This window comes from Silene latifolia, chromosome 1 (assembly GCF_048544455.1).
Source record: "Silene latifolia isolate original U9 population chromosome 1, ASM4854445v1, whole genome shotgun sequence".
Classification (NCBI taxonomy): domain Eukaryota; kingdom Viridiplantae; phylum Streptophyta; class Magnoliopsida; order Caryophyllales; family Caryophyllaceae; genus Silene; species Silene latifolia.
In genome coordinates this window covers 188,542,267-188,566,380 of record NC_133526.1, presented here as the reverse complement: position 1 = coordinate 188,566,380, position 24,114 = coordinate 188,542,267, and the positions used below count along the sequence as shown (strand labels likewise).

General features: G+C 37.2%; 3 protein-coding genes across 5 annotated transcripts; 2 read left to right on the top strand and 1 right to left on the bottom strand.

Moving 5' to 3' along the window:
• Positions 1–507: 507 nt before the first annotated feature.
• LOC141613788 (uncharacterized) lies at positions 508–8,977 on the top strand. The gene is made up of 4 exons (XM_074432533.1): positions 508–1,022; positions 7,035–7,181; positions 7,618–7,932; positions 8,344–8,977. Exons 1-4 carry the CDS (start codon positions 654–656, stop codon positions 8,758–8,760), a joined length of 1,248 nt encoding a protein of 415 aa, XP_074288634.1. The 5' UTR covers positions 508–653; the 3' UTR covers positions 8,761–8,977.
• Positions 8,978–11,537: 2,560 nt separating this feature from the next.
• LOC141589529 (uncharacterized) lies at positions 11,538–13,195 on the top strand. The gene has a single exon (XM_074410271.1). The coding sequence runs from the start codon at positions 11,669–11,671 to the stop codon at positions 13,193–13,195; it is 1,527 nt and encodes a 508-aa protein (XP_074266372.1). The 5' UTR covers positions 11,538–11,668.
• Positions 13,196–18,402: 5,207 nt separating this feature from the next.
• On the bottom strand, positions 18,403–23,457 carry LOC141613809 (PHD finger protein ALFIN-LIKE 4-like). 3 transcript variants are annotated; one of them, XM_074432555.1, is made up of 5 exons: positions 23,193–23,457; positions 22,758–22,790; positions 21,115–21,343; positions 19,990–20,125; positions 18,403–18,967 (listed from the first exon to the last, which is right to left on the bottom strand). In XM_074432555.1, exons 1-5 carry the CDS (start codon positions 23,287–23,289, stop codon positions 18,683–18,685), a joined length of 780 nt encoding a protein of 259 aa, XP_074288656.1. In that variant the 5' UTR covers positions 23,290–23,457; the 3' UTR covers positions 18,403–18,682. The 3 variants fall into 3 exon arrangements, with proteins under 3 accessions (XP_074288656.1, XP_074288655.1, XP_074288658.1); XM_074432554.1 differs by having other exon boundaries at positions 18,403–18,970; positions 23,193–23,412; XM_074432557.1 differs by having other exon boundaries at positions 18,403–18,952; positions 23,193–23,412.
• Between the last annotated feature and the right edge of the window lie 657 nt (positions 23,458–24,114).

Below are 24,114 nucleotides of genomic sequence, written 5' to 3'. Positions count from 1 at the left end.
AATAAATAAATCACAACAATATAGAAAAACCTAATTCACATTTACGAGACTGCGACCTATTCTACCATACTTTCGTCTTACCCCATCAACTTTGATAAACTTGACAAAGCTAAACCTAACCTGTATAGATTTAATACCACCCACCAACATCCAAATCAACTCTTCTCCCTCCTCCTACACTCAAACCCACCACACACAATCGAACTCATATGGGCTTGATAGCTAGACCTAACATATGACTCAACTTGATCGAGTTCGAGTCTGTTCAAGGCGGTTTATTTTCTAGTTCAAAATTGTTTTGGTTAGATCAGGTCATTCACATTCAAGTCATTTAGGATCGACTATTATCAAGTTATTCAGTAATAACGACCACTTTTCAACAATTTAGATTCTGAGAGAGTCATATAAAACCAAATAAATTTTCAGCTCTTAATTTAGATATCGAGTCGAATCATTTTGCCAAGTCTTAAACCCACCGAGGCACCCACCCACACCCGAATCTACTCTTCTACTTCCTCATAAACTCGAACCCACAAAAGCCCACACACAATCTCCCTTCCTCTTACCTTTTCTGTATAGGGTTTAAAGAATTAAAGCCACCATTTTTACCCATCTTCACAAACCTCAACCCACCCATCTCACCATCGGCAGCCATGGAAACTCAAACACCAAACACCCACAAAAAGAAAAAACCAAAAAGCCACAAACTTGAAACAACAATCCAAGTAATCAACGAAGAACAAACAAAAACACCACCAATTATAGGTTATTTCCCATCTGGGGTTGATCCAATTACCACTAATCAATCATCATCATCAAATCCACCAATAATCACAACATTAAGGAATACAAAGAAGCCAAGAAGACTTGAACTTGTTGTTAAACCATTTAATTCTAAAGTTGATTATGTTGGTACTAATTATTCTGGTGAAGCTGCTGCTGGTAGATTAGGTGTTAATCGTCTTGCTGTTGTTGATAAACTTTCTCGTACTATTACTTTTATTCCTATTGCTTCTGGCAAGGTATCTATTAATTATTATTACTAATTGCGTTGCGCTTCTTATTATTGTCAAGTAGCTGTTATTTTATGTAGTTTTTGGTATATGGTTGTGTATATTTGACTCAATGTATTGGGTTTAGTGGCCGAACTAGATGGCAGTGAATTAGCGGTCATTTGATGTCTGTGTATATTTGACTCAGTGCACTGGGTTTAGTGGCCGAACTAGAGGGTAGTGAATTAGCGGTAATTTGACCTTATTCTTGATATAAGGTTGTGTTGTGTATATTTGATTCAATGTATTGGGTTTAGTGGTGGAACTAGAGGGTAGTGAATTAGCGGTCATTTGATGTTATTCTTGATATAAGGTTGTGTATATTTGACTCAATGTATTGGGTTGTCAAGTGGATTGAGAAGAAGTTGAAATATTGGGTTATAGGGGTGGTCGCCTAGTGGATTGTGAAAAAGATGAAATTTTAAGCTGGAAGTTTTCGATTTTTCTTCTCGTTTCCCTTGTTGCATTACTAGTATGCCCCCTGAAATTTTTCGTCCTGACAATATTGATAAAAAGTATAAATGTTTCATATTGACACTTGTGGGAGCATCACGTGAGTAAACAGTTTACAGGATCCCTCAATGCATTGTTTCAGTGGTGCAACTAGGGGGTTAGCAGGGATTGTTGCCTCGTGGATTGTGAAAGAAGTTTAAATATTCAGTTGAAGTTTTAGATTTTTTCCCGATGTAGGTTATTGCATTAGTAACATCGTTGGGGCGTCTCCTCAGAAGCGACGCGCTGCACTTCTTAGACCCGGGTGTAGTGATAAGTATGTGAGGGTTGCTAGGTCGTCGCCCGGAAGCGACGCGCCATCTTTAAATCTGGGGGTGGTGTCAAATAGGCAAGGGTGCGCTACATCTTCTAGACCCGGGTGTAGTGAAAAATATGCAAGGGTTGTTAGGTCGTCGCCCAAAAGCGGCGCGCCACCTCGAAGTATGGGTGTGGTGTCAAATAGGTTTGGATCTAGGAAGCATGGTCAAGAGCGGGTAAAGAAATCAGGACATGACTTTAGGAAGGGTAGTAGGTTACGGTTTGGTACTTGGAATGTTGGCTCTTTGACAAGGGAGATTAGCTGAGGTAGGGGAGGTTATGAAAAGGAGGAGAGTGCATATAGTGTGTCTACAAGAGACAAAGTGGGTCGGAGATAAAGCAAGGGTGATAGCGCCTTGGGGTTATAAGCTTTGGTACACGGGTAAAGACAAAAGTCGTAATGGAGTGGGTATTGTCATTGATAAAGATTACATTGATGATGTGGTAGAAGTATCGAGAAAGAGTGATAGGATTATGAGTATTAAGCTTGTAGTCGGGGATGAGGTGGTGACGGTTATAAGTGCTTACGCACCCCAAGTAGGTTTGGATGCTTCTTTTCGACGAGCCTTCCGGAAGATTTGGAAGAGGTTGTAGAACGAGTCCCTATTGGAGAGAATTGATCATTGGTGGTGACCTCAATGGGCATGTGGGTACTAGTCGAGTTGGCTTCGAGAACATTCATGGGGTTTTGGGTTCGGGGAGAGAAATGAAGCGAGAAGTGACATATTGGATTTTGCTTTAGCATATGACTTGGGTATAATGAACACTTGGTTCGAGAAAAGACATTCTCATTTGGTGACTTATAGAAGTGGAGGTAATGCTAGTCAAATTGACTTCCTTTTGGTAAGGAATGTGTGGAGGAAAGAGTACACCGATTGCAAGGTCATACCCGGGGAAAGTGCCGCAACACAACATAGACTAGTGGTTCTTGATTTTCGGGGTAAGAGAGACTTGAGGAAGAGAAAGATAATCGGTGAGGCACGGATCAAGTGGTGGAAGCTACAAGGGGGAAACCAACAAGCGTTTTTGGATAAGGTTGGAAGTAGCGATATTTGGTCGGATTGTGAGGAGAAAGATATTGATGCAACGTGGGATAAATTGGAGCATGTTGTAAAGGAGTTGGCGAGGGAGGTATTAGGGGAATCTAAAGGGAATAGACCATCAAGTAAGGACACATCTTGGTGGAACGATGTGGTGAGACAAGCGATAAAGACTAAACGTGAATGCTATAAGGTTTTGGGGAAATGCATGAGTGATGAGAACTTTGAAAAGTACAAGGAGGCTAGACGAGCCGCTAAAAAGGCCGTACGGGATGCGAGGGCAAAAGTTAACCAAGAAGTGTATGCCAGGTTGGACACGAGAGAAGGAGAGAAGGATATCTATAAACTGGCTCGCATAAGAGACCGAAAGACGAGAGATATTGGGAGAGTTAGGTGTGTGAAAGATATGGACGACAAGGTTCTGGTTCAGGATAACGAGATAAAGGCTAGATGGAGTTCTTACTTTGATAATTTATTCAATGGACATCAGGAACAAGGTTTTGGGGATGTAGAGGTAACACCAAGCATGGTTAATCGGGAATTTGTGCGTAGAATACAAAAGAGTGAAGTTAGAAAGGCGTTAAGGAAGATGGGGTCAAAGAAAGCTGAGGGACCGGATGGTATACCCATAGAAGTTTGGAGGTGCTTCAGAGAGAAAGGGATTGAATGGGTAACCATGCTCTTCAACAAGATTTGGAGGAGCAACAAGATGCCATCGGCTTGGAGGAAAAGCACTCTTGTCCCTTTGTACAAGAACAAAGGTGATGTCCAAGAGTGTTCCAATTATCGGGGAATTAAACTTATGAGTCATACAATGAAGTTATGGGAGCGGGTAATCGAGCAAAGGCTTAGGAGATATGTAGACATCTCGGAAAACCAATTTGGATTTATGCCCGGGAGATCGACTATGGATGCGATTTTTATCATGAGACAATTGATGGAATACCATCAGGACAAGAAGAAGGATTTGCATATGGTTTTTATTGACTTGGAAAAGGCATATGATAGGGTACCAAGAGAAGTACTTTGGTGGGCTTTGGCGAGAAAGGGTGTGTCGCGAAAATATATTGACCTCATAAAGGACATGTATGAGGGGCTAGTGCAAGTGTTCGCACTAATGTTGGGAGAACGGAAGAATTTCCTATTACCATCTGGGTGCATCAAGGTTCCGCACTTAGTCCTTTTCTCTTTGCTATAGTTATGGATGAGTTGACAAGGGATATTCAGGACGACATCCCTTGGTGTATGATGTTTGTTGATGATATTGTGTTGATTGATGAGACAAAAGAGGGGGTGGAGAGAAAGTTGGAATTGTGGAGGCGGACTTTAGAGACTCGTGGGTTCAAAGCGAGTAAGACCGAGTATTTGAGGTGTCCGTTCACTAAGGTGGCGGGGTTGAGATCGACAGAGGCGGGGAGTATTATTTTCGATGGGAATGTTGTTGAGGGGTCGGATTTCTTCGATATCTAGGATCTATTATTCAAAAAGATGGGGAGTTAGACGGAGATGTGGCTCAAGAATTAAAGCGGGATGGTTGAAATGGAAGAGTGCTTCAGGGTTTCTATGCGATAAAGATATGCCCCAAAGATTAAAGGGAAAATTTTATCGCACGGCAATTAGGCTCGCTTTTACTTTACGCTCCGAGTGTTGGGCGTGAAACATTGTCACATTCAAAAGATGAGTGTGGCGGAGATGCGCATGTTGAGGTGGATGTGCGGACATACAAGGAAAGATCGGTTAAGGAATGAGGTGATTAGGGAAAAGGTTAAAGTGGCGCCAATAGAGGACAAGATGATGGAAAACCGACTAAGATGGTTTGGCCATGTGAGAAGGAGACCTATGGACGCACCGGTTAGGAGGCGGTGAGACTTGGAGAACGAGAAAAGGTCCCTAGAGGCGAGGGAAGACCGAGACAGACATGGTTGAGAGTGATAGAGCACGATATGAGAGTTCTGGGGCTTGAGGAGAGTAGGTGACGGAGAGGGCACAATGGAGGGAAAGGATACATGTGGATTTTTAGTATTTGATGTTTTTTGACAGATTTAGTGTTTTTATTTATTTATTTAATTTAAAGAAATTAATTTATTTATTTTTCTCACCTTTATTACACACTTTTTCAACAACCACTTTCTTATAGATTTTACCTGGTTCATTCCGGATCCTTAACTCTATTTCGGTTTTTAAAAATCGTTTTAATCTTTTCTCTCGATTTAAATTTTAAGTTTTTATAAAAGAAAGACGGAATTCGATTTTAAAACCCCTAAGTTCACCTTGACTTTCCATTACATTTTCGTTCTCCCTTTTGTTTTTTATCTTCCCCTTTTTTATTCGCATTTTGAGGCGTGCGTTCACCCATGGACGGTTCGAAAGGATGATTCATGTCAGCCGACCCCAAATCATTTTGGGATTAAGGCTCTGATGTTGTTGTTGTTGTTGTTGTAGGTTATTGCATTAGTAGTTCACGCCCTGAAATTTTCGTCCCAAAAACTAGAAATCCTGGTTCCGGAACTGATTGGGTTATTGTTGTTGTATTGGGTACTTTGATATTTGGGTCAAAAAGAAGTATTGAAATTTGTTTGGTTTAAGTTGAAGGAAATAGGGTATCATTATATGTCGTTTGTGTGAAATGTATCTGATAAGAAAGTAATGGACTTTTTTGCCCTGTTGTTTCAGCTGGATGACATTTTTAGTGGCTGATGAATGTGGGAGTAGGGAATTGTGTTTTTTTAGCGGACCAAGCAGTTGTGTTTGCTCAAAAGATTGGAGTAGTGATTTATATTGTTGCATATGCTTTTATCGTTTATTTGTTGATTATAGCAAGGTATTGCACATCAGAATGGGAGTTGAGATAGATCTTTCGAGTTGTTTCAAATGTATAAGTCCTACCAATCTTAGTTTGGTTTCATGTGGATTGTTCAAAATATTCAAATACTAGTCTTAGTTTTGTTTTTGTTTAGCCTATGAAACATGTAAAAATTTTGTAGCTTGTTTGGTAAAGGATGCAAATACGTCTATGTTATGCAGCAGTTGGATGAACGGAAAGTCGGAAAGTATAGGATTGTGCCTTGGGAGCATCATGTGAGTAAAGAGTAGATGCGTGAACCTGCTTTATTATTTATTACCACTAGTCCCGCTTCTTTTTGTTGGGAAGTAGCCGTCATTTGATGTAATTCTGGATATAAAGTTGTGTATATTTGACTCAATGTGTTGGGTTCAGTGGCGGAACTACAGGGTAGTGAATTAGCAGTCCTCTGATATAATTTAGTTGTGTATATCGACTCAATGTATTGGGTTCATTGGCGGAACTAGAGGGTTATTGTGAAGTAGTGGTCATTTGAGTAAACAGTTTACAGGATCCCTTAATCCATTGGGTTAAGCGGCGGAACTAGGGGCAAGGCCGCCAGGCTGGCTAGCAGGGGTGGTTGTCAAGTGGATTGAGAAGAAGTTGAAATATTGGGTTGAAGTTTTAGATTTTTTTTTTCTGTTTTAGGTTATTGCAATATTGCATTATAGTTCGTGCCCTAAAATTTTCCGTCCCAAAAACTAGAATCCTGGTTCCAGTACTGATTGGGTTGTTGTTGCTGTATTGGGTACTTTGATAGCTGGGTTAGAAAAAAGTATTGAAATTTGTTGGTTTTAAGTTGAAGAAAATGGGTATACAATGCTATGTATTTTGTGTGAAACAAATCGGATAAGAAAGTAATGAACTTTGTTGCCTTGTTGGTTCAGCTGGATGACATTTTTCTTGGCTGATATATGTGGGAGTAGATAATTGTGAGTTTTTAGGGAGGCGAAGCAATTGTAGAGACTGGAGTAGTGATTTGTATTTTTGCATATCCTTTTATTATCTTTTATTTGTTGATTATAGCAAGGTATTGCATGTCAAAAAGGGTGTTGAGATAGATCTTTTGAGTTGTTTTGAATGTATGCGTCCTATCAATCTGAGTTTGAGATAGATACGAAGATATTAGAAAGAGAAACGTTTGTTGTTGGAGTGAATGTAGACATTTTTATCGAATGTTAGTACATGGGTGTCTGGGATTTTATCGAGTGTTGATGCATTATCTTGAAAAGCACTTGATGTGTGCATTTTACTCCTCAAATTCTAAAACAGCCGATGACATTTTTTTAGGTATTCAGATTAGAACCAAAGGTGAGAAAAGCAGATAAGTCGACCGAGGAACCTGCAACTCCAGCAAAGGAACTCTCCCTTGATGAGGTGAAACAGAGAATGGGCAAAATTACTGCCGCGTTTGGCACGAAAGCAGCATTATCGCAGGTCTGTTTTTACTTATCACTGCAGTTCCAACATTCTGTCTAATGTGACCTTGACCTAGCACTTGTAACTTTCATGTTTAGATTCCTGATGTATGTCCCATGTCATTCGGATAGTAGCCATGTCGTACAGTTTAGGTCTGTTTTTCTTGCACTGTGGGGGATATATGATTAACGTAGTTGTAATTCATAATATTAAATATCGACTGCAACTACGCATCACAACCGAGTTACTAAAGTATTGAAGGTTGCCAGTTTGCCACTACCTCATTTTGAGGTGTTATTTACTGAGTTCATTCTGGGAGAACAGATTCCGACTTGAACTCAGATTTAATACAATGGTACTTATAATAGAAATTAGAGACGACTAGGAGTAGAATGCTTGAAAAATTATGGACCTAATTTAAGAACCCATTTGGGATTTTATGTTTGTGATGCAGCAAAGAAAAAAACTGCAGTTAGAGAAACTGGATAACCCTGAGTCGAAGCAGGAGATGAACCAGATTTTGCAGCACGCCCCTGTTGACAAGGCGGCCATTGAGAGTGCCAGCAATAACACCAATCCCAATCTTCCCCCGCATGATGTTAATGCTAACACACCACAAAGCGCTTATCCATTGAATAAAATTATTCTAAGTGGAGAGTTGGGTTATATAAATGACATATTGCATTTGCTACAAGCCGGGGAAGAGCTGAAACCTGATGTATACCCTAGGTTTGTTTGCAACAGAAGTCACAAAGTCGTGTTGCTCGAGGTAAGTTCATAGAATGTTTTGTCTGATTAAAATTGTTTGTGGCACGCAAAGTTCAGTTGCTTCTTCGACAATTTGGTATCCCCGCTCCCATACTTTAATCACTGGAAGGACATCCACAAGTTTTCCTCCACTGACATAAAAATATTGCACGATGCATTTTTCAGCCGTAATCAGAAACTTTGACAAATACTGGGCAGTAATATCAAATAATCCGTAGGTTTTTTTACAGAAAGCCTGTGAGTTGCACAAATTTTGTCCGAGGCCAACCTAATATAGGTTCAGCGAGTATTTGAGGTGGTCTCCGCTGAGAGACGCTTATACAAGTCTTCCTCTTGTATGCATTTTATTCCAGTTTTTCCTTGATACAAATTTTGATTTTTTTTAATGTAATTTTATCGTTGACATTTCTAGGATGAAGAAGAGAAGACAAAGGTTGCTGGTATCCTGACATATATAACCCATCTCGTTAACTTCAAGAATAAAAATTCTCTTGAAGGGTTCGAATCTGCAAAACACACAAAGATTCCGAGCATGCTCTTGCAAAAGTTCACAAAAATGTTTCTTGACCCGGTTAAAAATAGAATATCAGACGATAAGATTGAGGCCATGCTGAGCTATGTGTTGGTTCTGACCCTACATATTGACGAATTTGAGAGCGACTTCACAGATATTGCCAAGGATTTGAAGATGTCTGCTGTAAGCTTGAGACCCTATCTTTTAAATTTGGGATGCAAGATTAGGAATCGTGGCGGGGTGGCCATAGCAACTCTTCCTACTCCGCTGAAGTTCGAAACTGCAAACAAGAGGAAGCGAAAGGGTAGATACTAGGTATGATGGGGCGGCTTATGGCTTCTGAAATCACCCGACTTTTTAAGATACTTCGTATCTTTGAACTTAAATGTAGTACAAGAAAACTACGGTTAAAACGGTTTTATTACTAATGTACTTCCTTTGTTCCATTGGATTGTTTACGTTTTCAAAATGAGGGAGACTTTGTTATTTGTAACTATTTACAAGTCCACAATTCCGAAACCTTCTCATTTATTCATTTCTTAGATTCAAAAGATTACAAAGCCGTCGAAAAAAAAGTTTTCTTATGGACATGAACATAAATGATTGAGATTGGTCAAAAACTTGTATTGTTAATCCCTTAATTATTGAGAAAATCATCATACAAATAAATTAATGATTGTTATATTCCCACGTTATACTCTTCATAGAGAAGAAAAAGGAAGTTCACGGAGTTGCATGAATTCAGTTATCCAACCAAACACACAATATTTTTCTTACAAATAAACTATTCACAAATTCTCATTTTAGACGGACAATATCCATCTAAAGCTGTAGACGGATACTGTCTCTCTCACAAAATGAAAATGGATAATGCAAGTGGGTGGAAAATGAATACCTCCACTTACCCTCCCACTTGCATTTTGTGAGAGGGACATTATCCATCTACAGCTTTAAAGGGATAGTGTCCGTCTACAATGAGACGGATTGCTATCTATTACACTCCATGTATAATGAAGACTTTATGGCTTGTGAATTGTGATGCTTCAAAATCTTGCAATAGATAGAGAATTGGTCGTCTTGACAAATGAGTTGTACATTTTGTGTTTTTTATTAGCCATTACTTGGGGACGAAGGCGACTTCGGACATTCGATTATTTGAAGAAAATGAGAAATTATCCGTAAAAGATATTATTTTAAAGAATATTCCATAAGTTAAAAATGTTACAACAGTTTGATTTACATTTAGTAAAACACAAATTCTCATTATAGATGGACACTATCCGTCTATACGTATAGACGGATACCATTTTTCCTCACAAAATACTCATTTGCCATAAAGTGGAAAGCATATGGGGGGTGCCCCACCTTGTCCCCCTACCCATTTTATTAGAGGTCTTTATCCGTCTGTTCGCCCCACCCGTCTATACCAAGACCTATTGTTAGTAAAATTACTTGTACCATTTTCCGGAATATGTGAGGAGAATTTGAAAAAAAAAAAAAACCGTAGGCGAAGTAAAATAGATTAGAGCTTTTAAGTCAATACTTTTGGTTCATATCAGTATGTTATAATCATTTCAAATTGGTTGTAACTTGTAATCTACATTCCTTTCAAGTTTCAAACACAAGTGTCTCTATCTCTATTCGATTTTTGTGGGGGAATTATTTCGAATTTTTGAGTTACTTGAATTTGAAGTAACCCGGTATCGTGTTAAAATATTTCTCCTTTCATACGCTTGAACAAAAGTATGGAAATGAAATAAATAAATAGAGTACTTAAAATTCACCTAAAATCGATCCTCCCACATATTGTACTCTTGTACGGTATACTGTATCAAATTATTACGAGTAGTTTGTAATTACTTTTTAAACAGATGATTTAGTTCTTTACTGCATTTAGAAAGAGCACAAATTATAGAATGAGATCGTGTTAAAATGTGCATACTCCCTAGTTATTAAACAATTATTTATTATTATCAATAAACAAGTGTTTTTATATACTTCCGTATAAAAAAAACCGTCTTACTCAATAATACACAATCTTATACAATAATTAGTCAGACAATTCTAGTACGCGGTTTGCTTTCGTAGTTTATGAACTACGCACATATCGCACGTCATAAGGGTAATAATACGTAGACAGGAAGTTGCTATTGCAAAATGCCCAAGTCATTGCGGCTGGAAGTGTAACATATACACTTCTGGTGCAGAAAATTCACAACAAATCAAATAAATGAAGTGAAAGACAGCCATAATAATGGATTATCATAAATATTAAGTTACCACTATAACAAATTAACAACCTATTTGTTCCTTTAATCAATCTTCTAACCGCGTATTTCTCCATAAAACATGCGATCTATGTCTATTTTCTCCACTAATCTTCCCACAAATATTATTCTCTAAACTCTAAAGTCTAAACTATTTTTTTCTACTGAAAAAAGTTAAGTCCAAAAGGACAGAGAACAGAGATATAATAGGTTTTTTTTTTGAAGAAATATGGTATGCATAACATATTATATTTAGGAAAATGAGATTGCCGTCAATTCCAAAATCTATTACTCCGTCGTTTGTATAATGAAAGCATATTATTTCACACTAATGATTTATCATGATTTCGATAGTTATACATTAATATTTACATAATCGACTTTGTGTACGTAAAAAATATTGACACTTAGGGCGATTCATATTATCAATAATGGATTTACATTTTTTATTTAATTTTATTGGTCAAGGGACATTTATGGTATTTCATCATTTTTTACTTAAATATGGTTTTTTGTGATCAAATTAGGACAATAAAAATATAATGAAGTGAATAAATATTTTAAAAATATAGAGAATATTTGTCCTCGACAGATAAAATGGTATTTCTAACACAACATTAATTGCATAATTAGTGATGGTATAAAAGTCCATTAATCCACTCTTTAAGACACATGTATTGTTAACTTGTTTATTCCATCCCGATTTCATGTTAAGTGTTCTCAATCATTTATAGCTTAATCGATTGTCCACAAGCAAAGCAAAATCTATATATAAACATACAAGTTCATATAAACTTTCTAACCAAACCAACCCATCACATTTGGGGCACCATTCCAACAAGGGTGCCCCCATCCTTAATTAAGTCTTAATTACTTTCCTTAATAACATACACAAGCAACCCTTAAGAAAAAAAACACAAACATTTCCATTTTTCACATCTTCATCAAAGCATATTATGGAACAAGATGATGAAGACCCTCCTCCTTTCTGGCTCCGCCAAGTCGACCAACACCAGCACCAGCACCAGCACCGTCACCAGCGTCGTGTGTCGTCTATGTTCCTCAACACAGGAGTTCTTGTCATAATATTGATGGTAACGGCGGTCATATTCCTAGCCATTGTCATCCCTTCAGTTGTGTCGCTTTCACGACAATTGTTTAACCCGAGTCTAGTAAAGAGAAGTTGGAGCTCACTTAATGTTCTACTAGTGATCTTTGCTATTGTATGTGGGTTTCTTAGTCGGAAAGATGACGATTCTACCCCTGTAAGTAGTCCTACTAAGAAAGATGAATATCCTGAAAAGATGCAATACAATAATTTTGGTGATTTAGAGAGTGTATTAAGGTTAAGAAGAAATAGTTCTTCATATCCTGATCTTAGACAAGAGTCAAATTGGTCGATTAACGATAATAAATGGCGGTTTAATGACGATACTCGTGTCGATAATCTCAAGTTTCAGAGATTTGATAGTCAAGTTAGTACTAGTAATCAAGTTGAAGAGACTAAAGATATTGAGGTTGCATATGAATCAAGAACTCCACCGTCACCACCACCCTCAACGTCGTATTTCTGGCCTTCACCGCCAACGCCACCTCCTCCGCCACCATCACTGCCTAGGCGAGGTCATTCATCGATTCCAAATAAAAAGAAAACCATTCAAACATTTGAGACAATTGGTCATGGAAGGTACAAGTGGAAAAATTCAACAGTTAGGCAACCAAAACCAAAGAAGGTTGCACCACCCCCACCGCCGCCGCCCCCACCACCTCCGCCACCATCATTCCGACAACGTTCTCGGCCCGTAGTAATGGGTCATTATTCAGAGAACAAGGATTTCTTTAGCCCGTTTTATTATCAATCAAAGAAGGGGAAACACAAGAGAAGAAGTTGTGAAAACTTGGAAAATTTAACTGAACCACCTAAGGCCACATCATCAATATACCGTTCAAAGTCCACACCTGAATTTCCGCCACCACCACCACCTCCGCAACCACCACCTCTGCCTTCGCCGCACTCTGTAATCAACCACCTCTTCGCCAAAAAACCCAAACCTCAAAAAAAAGTCAAACCAACTAAAGTCAACCCACCATCAACACCAAAAAAGCCAATTAATAAAATTCTTAGCTTTACCACCATGGATGATGATAAATCCGGCGGCGGTGGTGAGTCACCAATGAGGACAATTCCGCCACCTCCACCACCGCCACCGTTTAAGATGAAACCGTGGCGTTTCGTTAAGCAAGGGGATTATGTCAAGATTGAGAGCAAGAACAACAACAGTACTACTACATGCAATAATTATTCAACTTCTGAAGATGAAAGCAGTAAACCAGTACCATTATTTAGTCCAAGTCCTGATGTTAACATCAAAGCTGAGGACTTCATTGCCAAATTTCGAGCTAAATTAAACCTCGAAAAATCAAACTCCATTAATCTTAGACATGGTATCATCCCTTCTCGCTTACGCGATTATTCATACTAAATATTCATTTCATTTTTACTCCTCGTTTCGTCTACGTGTGAATTATTCTCTTACGTAAAACTATAATTTCATTTTTTCTTTAGGATTTTTTTTTTAATTTTCTTTTTTGGTAAGTAAAATTTGTAGACTTTGTTGATAGTACATAATAATACATCACACATATAGGTGGAAGGTACACATTATACTATACATTATACAATGAACGGAATTTTCTTTTGTCTTTAATCAATTTCCGATTATGGTTCACTTGAAATCGATTTTCTATTCCATAGGTGGAAATCCTATAATGTTCGTCTGTAAGCCCTGATCTTTAAAGATCAACACATTAATGGACCAAATATTATCAGGGTTACGTTAATTACTTCACATATACTCGTAGAGTCGTAGGTACATTGAAGTTTTGAACATATCGTTTGTCCTCGACTCGTTTCCTCTTAGGTAATTGGTACGAATTTTAATTTATTTGTTCGTCAATCAAATACACGTATATATGAAGTAGTTGTTTGCGCACTAGGAGTATAGTAGCCTCAAATAATGGAATAATGCAACAAACATTAACATTCTACATTTGTACTAAAGTTGTTGAAGAGCAAACGAACAAATAATAGTACATTCTTAAAAAAGATAGCAAGTGTCGATTCCGCAACAAAAATTATTTCTCTAGTTAATTGCTTTTCTTAATCAATCATGATCACAGGCCATATAATATCTTATTAGTTATGCATATTTAGTTTCATTGATTTAGACTTGAGCTATAGACATGACTAAAATGTACATTTAGCTAACCAATTAATGTAAAGTGTACATTCTTATACGACCTTTTAAATGTAGTCCGCCAAGGTGATATTATCTCATTTTGCTATTTTAAAGTATGTCAAGAAATTGTATTAAAAAATTGGGAGTTTTGTTAGAGTAATTTTTATGGCTATAATATCTCTCTAGTCCCTAATATTTATGATGTATACTTAACCGAAATCTGCATTATTATCATCTTGGCTGAAACTTGCCCCGGCCTAGGCGCTACCTAGTTAATTACGTGCTATAAAAATAAGATATAGCTACGTAATTGCCTTTAATTTCAAGCTGATTAAAGGCAATCTTAAATGAAGTTTAATTGAATAAACCCCATCTATAGTTGATACCTATCAACATGAATAAATGTTACTCCCTCCGTTTCAATCATTTGAATTGCTTGCCTCTGATTAGAGTACCTCTCACCAACAATAAAAAAGCAATTAATAATTAGAGCAAAGGGAGTAGTTATTACATACCTAAGCGTATAGAGCTATATGCCTATATATCATAATACAATAACACAAAGCACTACTACAAGTACACACCCAAGATAAATAGCTTAGCCACGGGAAATGACACTTAGCCACGAGAAATTGACACCTAGGCCACGAAGGTAAACGACGTGGCCCAAGGGTGTTGAAGTTAATGGTTTATTAATTATTATAACCATGAGAATTTTATAGTCCTCCCCGAATTATGGCTGTTTTACGAGTACTCAGATTGATTGAAAATGGACAACAATTGATCCAATTTTGGTCATGTTTACGAGTTGGTTGTGAAACAGGGAATCGAGATTTCATCGATCATGTCTTTCGTCTCTTGACGATTTGGTGCGTGATATTTTAAGTTTCTTGGATTATAAAATGCTTCGATTTTGTCCGTAGTTAAGAAGTCATTCAAGAAAGTAGGTTGTTTAATATATGATACGGTATGCCAAAAAAACCAACAAGAAATGTGGTTCTAGATGGTAAGAAATGTGGTTGTAGATCGTGAGATACACTTGGGACGGCTTTATTAAACACGTTATTCCATCATCGACACTAAATAGGCTTATGGTGTCGGACGGCTTTATTAAACACGTTATCTTATGGTGTCGGTGTTGGGTTAGTGTTAACGATCGTCCGAGATGGAGGAACTCGATCGTAAGTATCAACAATAACATTGTTACAAAAAAGAAATAAAATTCTACTCAACTATTTAAAAGTTAAAGAAATAAAATTGTCCATCAAATACACTATTCTAAAATCTCATGCTTAAAATCGTAAAATATCCCAAACTCATCCCCTTCTACCGCCTTTTCAAAATAAAAAGGCCCTTGTACCGCTTTTTCAAAATAAAAGCTCTCCATAAGGGTGCGTGCCTAAAAATATGTTCAAAAACCTTTATGGCTTCAGCTTATCTTACCGTTGTCCGTTGTTACAGCTTATCTTACCGTTGTTACTCCGTGACTTGCAAGCCAAATGTAATGAAAATTATTGAATTGTAGTTAAGAATTTTGAGAAATATTGAAAACATAATAACGTACATTGCAATACGACATTAAAACAGGCTTGTGGTGTTTGTGTTGGGTTGGTGGTAACGGTCTCAATACAATAGCCCAAGATGGTCTTAGACGGAACTTTATCAATATACCATGTAAAATTGAAGAAAAAATACAGCATTCTAAAATCTAAGGATCACCTTAATGAAAAAACTTAAAATAAAAAATCTCATTCTTAGCATCGTAAAATATCCCAATTTCATCCCCTTGTTTAAACCCATGGTTTCGAACCATGGCCATGTGAAGCGCCAACACATACTCATCATGTAACGCCTTTTCAAAATAAACTTGATCATCATACGGTCCATATGTAACAGGTGCATTATCATCCGTCATGTCACATACCTTAACAAGTACCTTATTACCCATGACGACCTCGTTTGCACTTTCTAAGGCTGCATACCTAAAGATATGGTCAAAAACTTCTTTATGGGTTAAACGTATTTTACCCGTTGTTACTTCATGACCCTCAAGCCTCTTTCGGATCTTCCACGGATTAGTCGGATCAAATCCGTTTAATGGAGGTGCATCGTCTCGGATTTCAATTAGGGTTCGAGTAATTTGGTACGGACGATTAGTAGCTAATGCAGATAATTCTTCTTGCTTTGTTGGGAAGAAATTGTAGTAATATGTCTTCTTCATGTTAGCCATCGTAATCAAATTATTGAAAACAATTTGACTTTTTTTATTTGGCTGAGTTTTATTTGTGAAGTTGATAGGAGTAGTAAATAGATGTAATAAGGAGAAACGTTACATAGGTTATATTATATAGGTAAAAATTTCGAGAAATAATGGAAACATAATAACGTACGTTTAAGGAAATTTAATCAGGGTTGATTTTGTTCCATAAATAAATCGATAGAATTGTTTAGAGTAGTGCATGAAATCGTCCTAAGATGGAATTTATATTTGGGAGATATAATTTCTTACTAAATAAACACGCTTTGGATAGAGAATTTATAAATAATTTTATCTAAGAGAATTATATTATATTAAAAATAATAATTACATATCAAAATTGATTGTGTGTATAAAGTTACACAAACACTCTCTAAGGGAGATATCCGTCTATAGTTATACACGGGCCAAATATCCACCACTTTAATTATATTTGACCCGTTTTTCACTTTAGACAGATATATCCGTCTATAGTGAGACTAATTGATAAAGTTATACTTCCTTACTCCCTCGTATTTTTGTGTATCTCTTTCTGTTTTGAGATGATTTAAGGAAAAGTATATTGAAATGATTTAAGGAAAATTACTGAAATATCAATTTCATCCCTTGGATTAAAGATAAGGGTGGGTTGGTGACAATGTTATCAGTAAGTGGATTATACATCCGATGTATTACCACCAATTGCTTAGTTTTTAAGCATTACAATAAAGTTTTAGAGTTTTGTTTTAAAGTTTCTGAGTTTTACTATAAAGTTTCTGAGTTCATTCAATTAGACATTAAGCTCAAAAAATTACAATATAACTAAAAAAAATACATATAAGTTCAGTTGAATTTGAGCTTTGACGGCAAAAAATTAAAATGTAATTTATAAACTTTAAAAAGCTCAGAAAAAATACACATAAGCTAAAAAACTAATGAGGTATGAGGTAGTACATCCGATGTATGTTCCTATTTCTCCAATGTTATGGGGGGTTGAGAATTGGAGGTAGTGTATTTATTTATAAAGGGTAATATTGAAAATTTACAATTTTTTTTATGAAATTTAAAAGGTGGACAATAATTATAGGATAAATTGAAAGATCGATGAAAATAGGGGAGAGGGAGTATAAAATATACAAAGCGTCTTGCTTGTGAAGGTCACTATCTGTCACAAGCTGAAGACGGATAGTGCCCCTCTCACAATAAGGCAAGTGGGAGTGCAAGTGGGGGGAAATGGAGCACCCCATGGATAGTGCCACTTGCATATTATGAGAGGGACACTATCCGTCTTCAGCTTTCGACGGATAGTGTCCGTCTTCAATGAGAATTTGTGTAAAACATAAAGATCAGGATCGTAAGGGGGAAGTCTTGTGGTTAAAATTCAGGTGAACATAAAAATTTTGGGCTCTTTATGTTAAAATCCCTCCAAGATCAATCGAAGATCTATAAACTTCAAGCCTATCACCTCGATAAAGTGGTTAGCCTACTATGCATGGTGCACACTTTAAGGCTATCACATATATTGGAGATGTGGGGATTGGAACATGAGACCTATTATCTATTATACTTAGCGAGCCAATCCAACCCAGCCTAGCCTCGTGGGCCGATTTCCAATAGCCCAAACAGCAATAGTGTCACCCGGCCTAGCCCAGTTTCAACTTTGGGTCGGGCTAGTGGCGCAATTTTCTCAGCCCGTTCTGGTCCAAACACTACTATAAAAATATATGAAGGCACAGCCTGGCCCGAGCCCGCTACTCAGTGGCTGAACTCGGACTAGACAAAACTGGCCCGGTCCTCATTTAGTGTTGTGTCTGGGCTGCTTGCACTTAGTCCAGCCCACTTCTTGGCTCGTACCGACCCAACCCAACGCACAACTTTAATTATACCTTCTTCTTGACCACTAGGTTAAGATATTCAGTCATAAGAATATTTCACAGTATCAATAAGTCTCGTGAGAGACCGTCTCTCACTACATTAATGAGAGAAAATCATTAAATAAACTAAAAAGTAATTAGAAAGAAAAAAGATAAAAGATTGGCTTGCCCAAAAAAACATTTTTTTTTTATTTTCTTAAAAAATAGGAAGTAGTAGTATAAGGTGAATGGAAAGATTTTTTCTACAGAAATTTAGTATAATTTCGTCATTTTCTTCAAGCGATATCTGTTGTACCTGAAATTCCACTCTCAACGTACATAGACGTAAAAAATCAATCATGGAAACGTAAAAATCCGATTCTTCATTTAGAAAAGACAGCAAGGTTAATAAACAAAAGGGGATTTACCCAGATGACTGACAATAATCCTAAAAACAGAGATACGCTTAAAAAAAAAAATTCGACCGCTAGTTCTAAAACAAGTTCTAGAGATTAAACAGTTTCCGGGTTGACTGCTGAGATATAAGTCCTTGGAAGATCGAGAACCATTAATAAGAGTTGGTGCGAGTATAAACAATGAACAGAAGACACCGCGAAGCTAAGCTAACAATTCTCAGGAATGTCAAATCCGAGCTTTCTTGTTGGTGCAGGAAGGGCATTTGTACTGCTTAATGTGCTGAGCACGAGCAGGTGTGATCTTCACGCACGTTCCATGGTACCATACTTCACAGATGTCGCAGCAGATCCAAAACTCAGTTGATGCATAGCTTTCTCCACATGCGCCACATAAAGTGTCTCCCGGATCCTCCTCATCCTCGTCCTCACCCTCATCCTCACTTTCTAAGCCTTCGTCTTCCTCCTTTGGTTGAGGAGGTGGTTTTGCATGCTTCACCTGCATTCCGGGATGCTGCTTTGATTTATCCACCGTGAATAAAAGAAACAAAAGATTAATACATCACGGAAATCAGATGAGATACAAGTTCTTATATGAGACTGTCTCGTGATAATCATATCGTGAGACCAACCCATAGTTATTAAACCATACTCTCCTAATCCATTGTTTCGTCTCTCTTCCCCTCAAAAAACACTCACATACACACACAAAGAAAATAACACACTATACATTCCTTTACAACCGTGAACCTCTCCTTATCCCGCCAAAGGAAGGAGCATTTGAGACACCACGATAATGTTGTAATGAAATTTGCATCATCTTGCAGTCTTATTGAAAACCTACAAAGCTTGGCGCATTCCTTTACCTTAAAGGAAAAATCGACACTCTAAACATTCACACAGCACGTAGACAGATATGGATGAACAGCAAACTAAACTCGCTGGTATAAATAACTACACATCCTAACTGACAGGTTTTTTTTTTTTTTTTTTTTTTTTTTTTTTTTTTTTTTTGACAACTGTAAAGAAAGGTGCTACAGTCTCATAGCCTGGTAGGCCAGGCCATGCGCTATGCTATTAAGATGTCTCGGAATAAAAACAAAACAAAGACAATGAAAAATACTAGAGAGCCCCCACATTTCCTCAAGAAGGTCAGAGATTAGATGACAGCTAACAGCTCACAAATAACACAGTTCAGCTAACAAAGATGGTCAAGATTGTCCATGATAGATGCTTCACAATAGGTCGCGAAAGCAAGCATTTAAATACATCACATAACACAGTCAACCATCTGAGACATATCTAGGGTTTTCAAGGAATTTCATCGCCTACCAATACCATGAACATAAACTTCATGCCTAACTTCCATCTTCCGCACAAATGAAAACATCCCAACCTTGAACCCTTTTTACTGGCAGGTTCAACAGGCGTAGAAACAGGATAACAACTCAGCAGTGATCATTGACAAAAATCAGCTCATCTAAATCATACAAGTCGACCAACAAAGTATAATAACTAAGGAACTCGAGTTTTTACCGATTTGGAGTTAGTTTTTGACTTGCTGCTGCTGAAATTTGAAACCGTAGATCTCTCCTTTACTTGATTCTTAGCGGCACCAGACACAACTTCCGCGATAGTAGGGAGATCATTTATCATGTTGAAAAGCCGCCTCCTACATAAATGCCCTTAAGAAGTTAGAGAGACCACAATGAAGTTACAGAAACATCCCCACACAAGTTTTTAACTAATAATACACCAAAAAAGATTCCATAATACACACAACCACGTAAATCTAATGAGAAGCTACAGCCAACAGTCACATGAACCACTTCATATCGATTAGAAGAAAACAAAAAACCTGCTCTTAAACAACAATGGAAGATGCCGTGAATGCTTCGTAACTCACAAGTAAAAGCCCAACCAACAACAATTAGCAATAGTATTGTATCCACCTCATAGGTCACTATTTATGGGGTTAGCTTGCTTCGTATGTAATCTCAATCAGATTGAAAGACATGTCCAACTTGCCATCTTCATGAATACACCAGGAATGTATACATCAGTCTCCTAATTCCAGTCCGTGAAAACCCTAGTCGCAAGAGTCAATATCTTATTACTTCATGGGTCACATACTCACATTGTACAGGCAAACTTCTAGTACCCAAAATGAACTGAAAAATGAACTGGAAAATAATTACATAGAACACAATCAAAGCCAAACAAAAACAAGGACCAAGACTTAACAGATGTTACCACACAGAGGCGCTAAATATTGTCAGGAGTACAAGATCACGTATACAGTCATGCAGATACATACAAACTTTCAGAAGAGTGACATTACACCCTTTGCTATTGCAGAAACAAAAGATCTACAATAACTAGGACTTCGTTACTCTGTACTGAAGATTGAAAGATATCTCGAACCTCAATACCTCATACAACCCAAGGACACTACATTAAAAGAGCACCAACAGTCATGAAAGTCAAACAACATAAGGATATGCAGAGGCTTACATATGGAAGATCACATAAACCAAATATGGTCATGGTGCCATACTGCCATGCAAAGATATTGCAAAAAGAGAAATATTTCAAAATTCTTATGCACCTAGCATATCGACTAGGTACTTGTGAGTACACAAACACACAAATTGAGTGTACCTGTCAGCTTTATCAAAGCCAAACCTAGCGCCAAAATAAAACGCGACAGAAAGCAACCAGGCATCACTGTGGACTGCAACTAAGGCTAGCCAATCCTTCTCCTCCATCCCATCCCTAGCAAAGTTTATGCCTAATGCCGGCTCTGGAATCTCAGGAGGAACCTCTTCAGCTGGTAGATTAACCTCCCATTGCTCACTAGGGAACCCATACAAGCACAGATTTTCTTTCTCTGTAAAGCAGAAAACTTTAACTGAGGTATTGATAAAGAAAGGGTGAAAGTGAAACACAAACATTAAGCCAAAATAAGAGGAAAAAAAACGAATAGAAGTACAAGTTGTTGGAACAATTATCTTGATAACATTATTTTCTCCAGAAGAAGAAAAATGAAAACATGAAAACGGCTGATTTGTAACATGAATAAAGGACAAAAGAACAGGAGAATCGCAGAAACAACTACTACTGTCTTGAGTCAAAATCTTAATCAAGGATTAATCGGAAATTTTTCATCACAAAGGAATAGAGTTAGCTAGCTCCGCTCTTGTACATTGGTTACAACTTCAGAGAAGTCTCCTCTGTATTGTCTAAACTATGTCTGTTTAAAATTACAAATTTCAAGGCAAATGGCCTACCAGAACGTAGTAAGCAATGAAGATAGTTCAGAAACAACACAATTGTGAATTGCCAGTTTACCACCACTAGATTAAGTAACAAGCTTACATGAGAGGTAACTTTAAAAATCAGTAACAAATTGAGTAATAACAACGAAATAACAGGAAGCAGAACGAGAGCAATACCCGAGATACTAGTCATGTGAATTAGACATAACTCACAAGCACAGAGCACCTAACAAATATGGGGAATTATTTGTTTGGCCAAAGGCGTCCAAACAAGCAACCACATATGCGAATGATACTAACATGTAATGACCGTCGTTAGAACTGCGATCTCATCCAAAGAGAAAGATATGGTCTATCTATTATCCGAATGCTGCAATGGGAAAGGCAGGCATACAATTTGAAAAGAACATCAAGCAATTACTTAAAGTAGGACTACTTCAAAATTAGTAAAATCTCACTGATCTCTCGACGACATATTGTGCCTACTACCTAATACCATCTTAGCAGCTTCCCAACAAAAATTAAGAAAGCAATTCAGCTCAATCAAATCACATTTATCATTACGAAAACATAACCAAATTTCGAGTGTGGCTTTTAACAAAAGTTTGCCAGTGATTTGTAAAGAACCCCTAACGAAAAATGTGACACAAGCTGACCAGCAAAACCCTTTTTTCCACGAAAACTTTCAAATTACACCCCTTTCCAATTTCAAACGCATCAAATTGACAAAATCATCAATAATTCGACACCTCGGTACAAATTAACCATAAAGAACAGTTTAAATAGTACTCGTACAACAAGAGCAAGTCTCCTGAGAGACCGTTTCATACCCATCATGTGTGCTTCGAAAAATAAAAAATAATTAAATACCCTGTCACGCGAGAGGTTTCACACTAACATTATTGTAAAACCGAACGACTACAAAACAATCTCATACAAAATTCAACCAAACATAAGTACCCATAACAACATAGGCCAAAATAAATTAACAAAAATACATTTACAATCAACAAAGAAAAACTCTACCTGGGTCACACTGTGCGTAAAAATCCTCAGCATCTGCAAAAACCAAAAATAAAAATAAAATCAATATTTCAGAGGGTTTTAACTTTCTAAGTCCCTTTATAATCTATTGACGTCAATACTCAAATTTAACCGAGCTTTATAGTTATATTAACTGTTTTTGAGCTCGGGAAAGAGCTCATAAACTTTACATTAAAAGTCATGAACTTTACCATAAAATTCGAAAACTTTATTATAATAATAAAGCTCAGAAACTATATCAACAAGCGTAATCCAAAGAACTGATTTGGAGACGCTAACCCAAAACCAGAAAATTAAGAAAAATAGTCACTACGGAGAATAAAAGCAGTAAACAAATGAATGAGACGGAGGGAGTAATAAATAAATAAAGAATAAAGAATCCGCAATCAATTTAAAAAAGAAGAAGAAGGAAAATACCAGAGGTGAGAGCTTTAATTAAACCAGCACGGCGGCCTACGAAATCCCTAAAAACTTGTTCAACTGTTCGCGGATTATGCTCTACTTTTGTGTCCATTTTTTTTTATCAACGAAAACTGAGGAATTAAAGTTTGGGATTTTGGAATTAAATACAGTGGGACGTAGAAAGGAGAGGACAATTGTACTTCGAGTACTGCTGAATGAGTCAAGGAGGATAGATACTGAAATATGGAGGGTAAATACTGAATAAGAGGGGTGCTACCAATTGTCTTTTCAACCTTCCCCTTTACCCTTTTACGACCCATTAAATTAATATAATCTGGTGGGGTTAAAGATAAGTAAATCAACCCCTCATCAAGCAAAAAAAAATCGGTTGAGAGAGGGTAACTAGTATAGCTGTTTATGGATTATTCCGTCCATTAGGCCCGCTTGTCCAACCCGCTTATTACGTGGGCTTGGACAAGTATTTTTTACGCGAAAAATTAAGAGGATGGGACAAGCCTAGCTCGCCAAGTTAAATGAACGGGTATGGACAACAAGACAATCCCGTGGACCGGCCCATTAGGCATGTTTACTATTTAAATCTTTTACTTTTACTCTTTAAAAAAACATTTTCAAAGAAAATTGTATCAATTTTATAAGGATGTGAAACACTAAATAATACGTAAATTATAAAGTTTAAAATATAACGAAAATATTTATCTATTGGGTACTCTTATACTCCCTCCGTCCTGGTCAGTTGTTGTCCTTTGGTTTTGGCACAAAGATTAAGGAAAGAGGGGAGGACCAATAACTAAATGATAAGTAGAACAAATTGAATGAGAATGATCAAATTACTCATCAAGTTCATTCTTAAAATAGAAAGAACAACAAATGATTGAGACACCCAAAAATGGAAAAGGAAAACAAATGACCGGGACGG

Bases quoted from the DNA above. Each gene is read 5' to 3' on its own strand.
- LOC141613788 (XM_074432533.1), top strand. From the start codon at position 654: ATGGAAACTCAAACACCAAACACCCACAAAAAGAAAAAACCAAAAAGC. The intron at 1,023-7,034 runs GTATCTATTAAT...ACATTTTTTTAG, and splicing joins TTCCTATTGCTTCTGGCAAG to GTATTCAGATTAGAACCAAA. The intron at 7,933-8,343 runs GTAAGTTCATAG...TGACATTTCTAG, and splicing joins ACAAAGTCGTGTTGCTCGAG to GATGAAGAAGAGAAGACAAA.
- LOC141613809 (XM_074432554.1), bottom strand. From the start codon at position 23,289: ATGGACACAAAAGTAGAGCATAATCCGCGAACAGTTGAACAAGTTTTT. The intron at 20,126-21,114 runs GTACACTCAATT...GCATTTATGTAG, and splicing joins GGCTTTGATAAAGCTGACAG to GAGGCGGCTTTTCAACATGA. The intron at 18,971-19,989 runs GTAAAAACTCGA...GATAAATCAAAG, and splicing joins CAAAAACTAACTCCAAATCG to CAGCATCCCGGAATGCAGGT.
- LOC141589529 (XM_074410271.1), top strand. From the start codon at position 11,669: ATGGAACAAGATGATGAAGACCCTCCTCCTTTCTGGCTCCGCCAAGTC.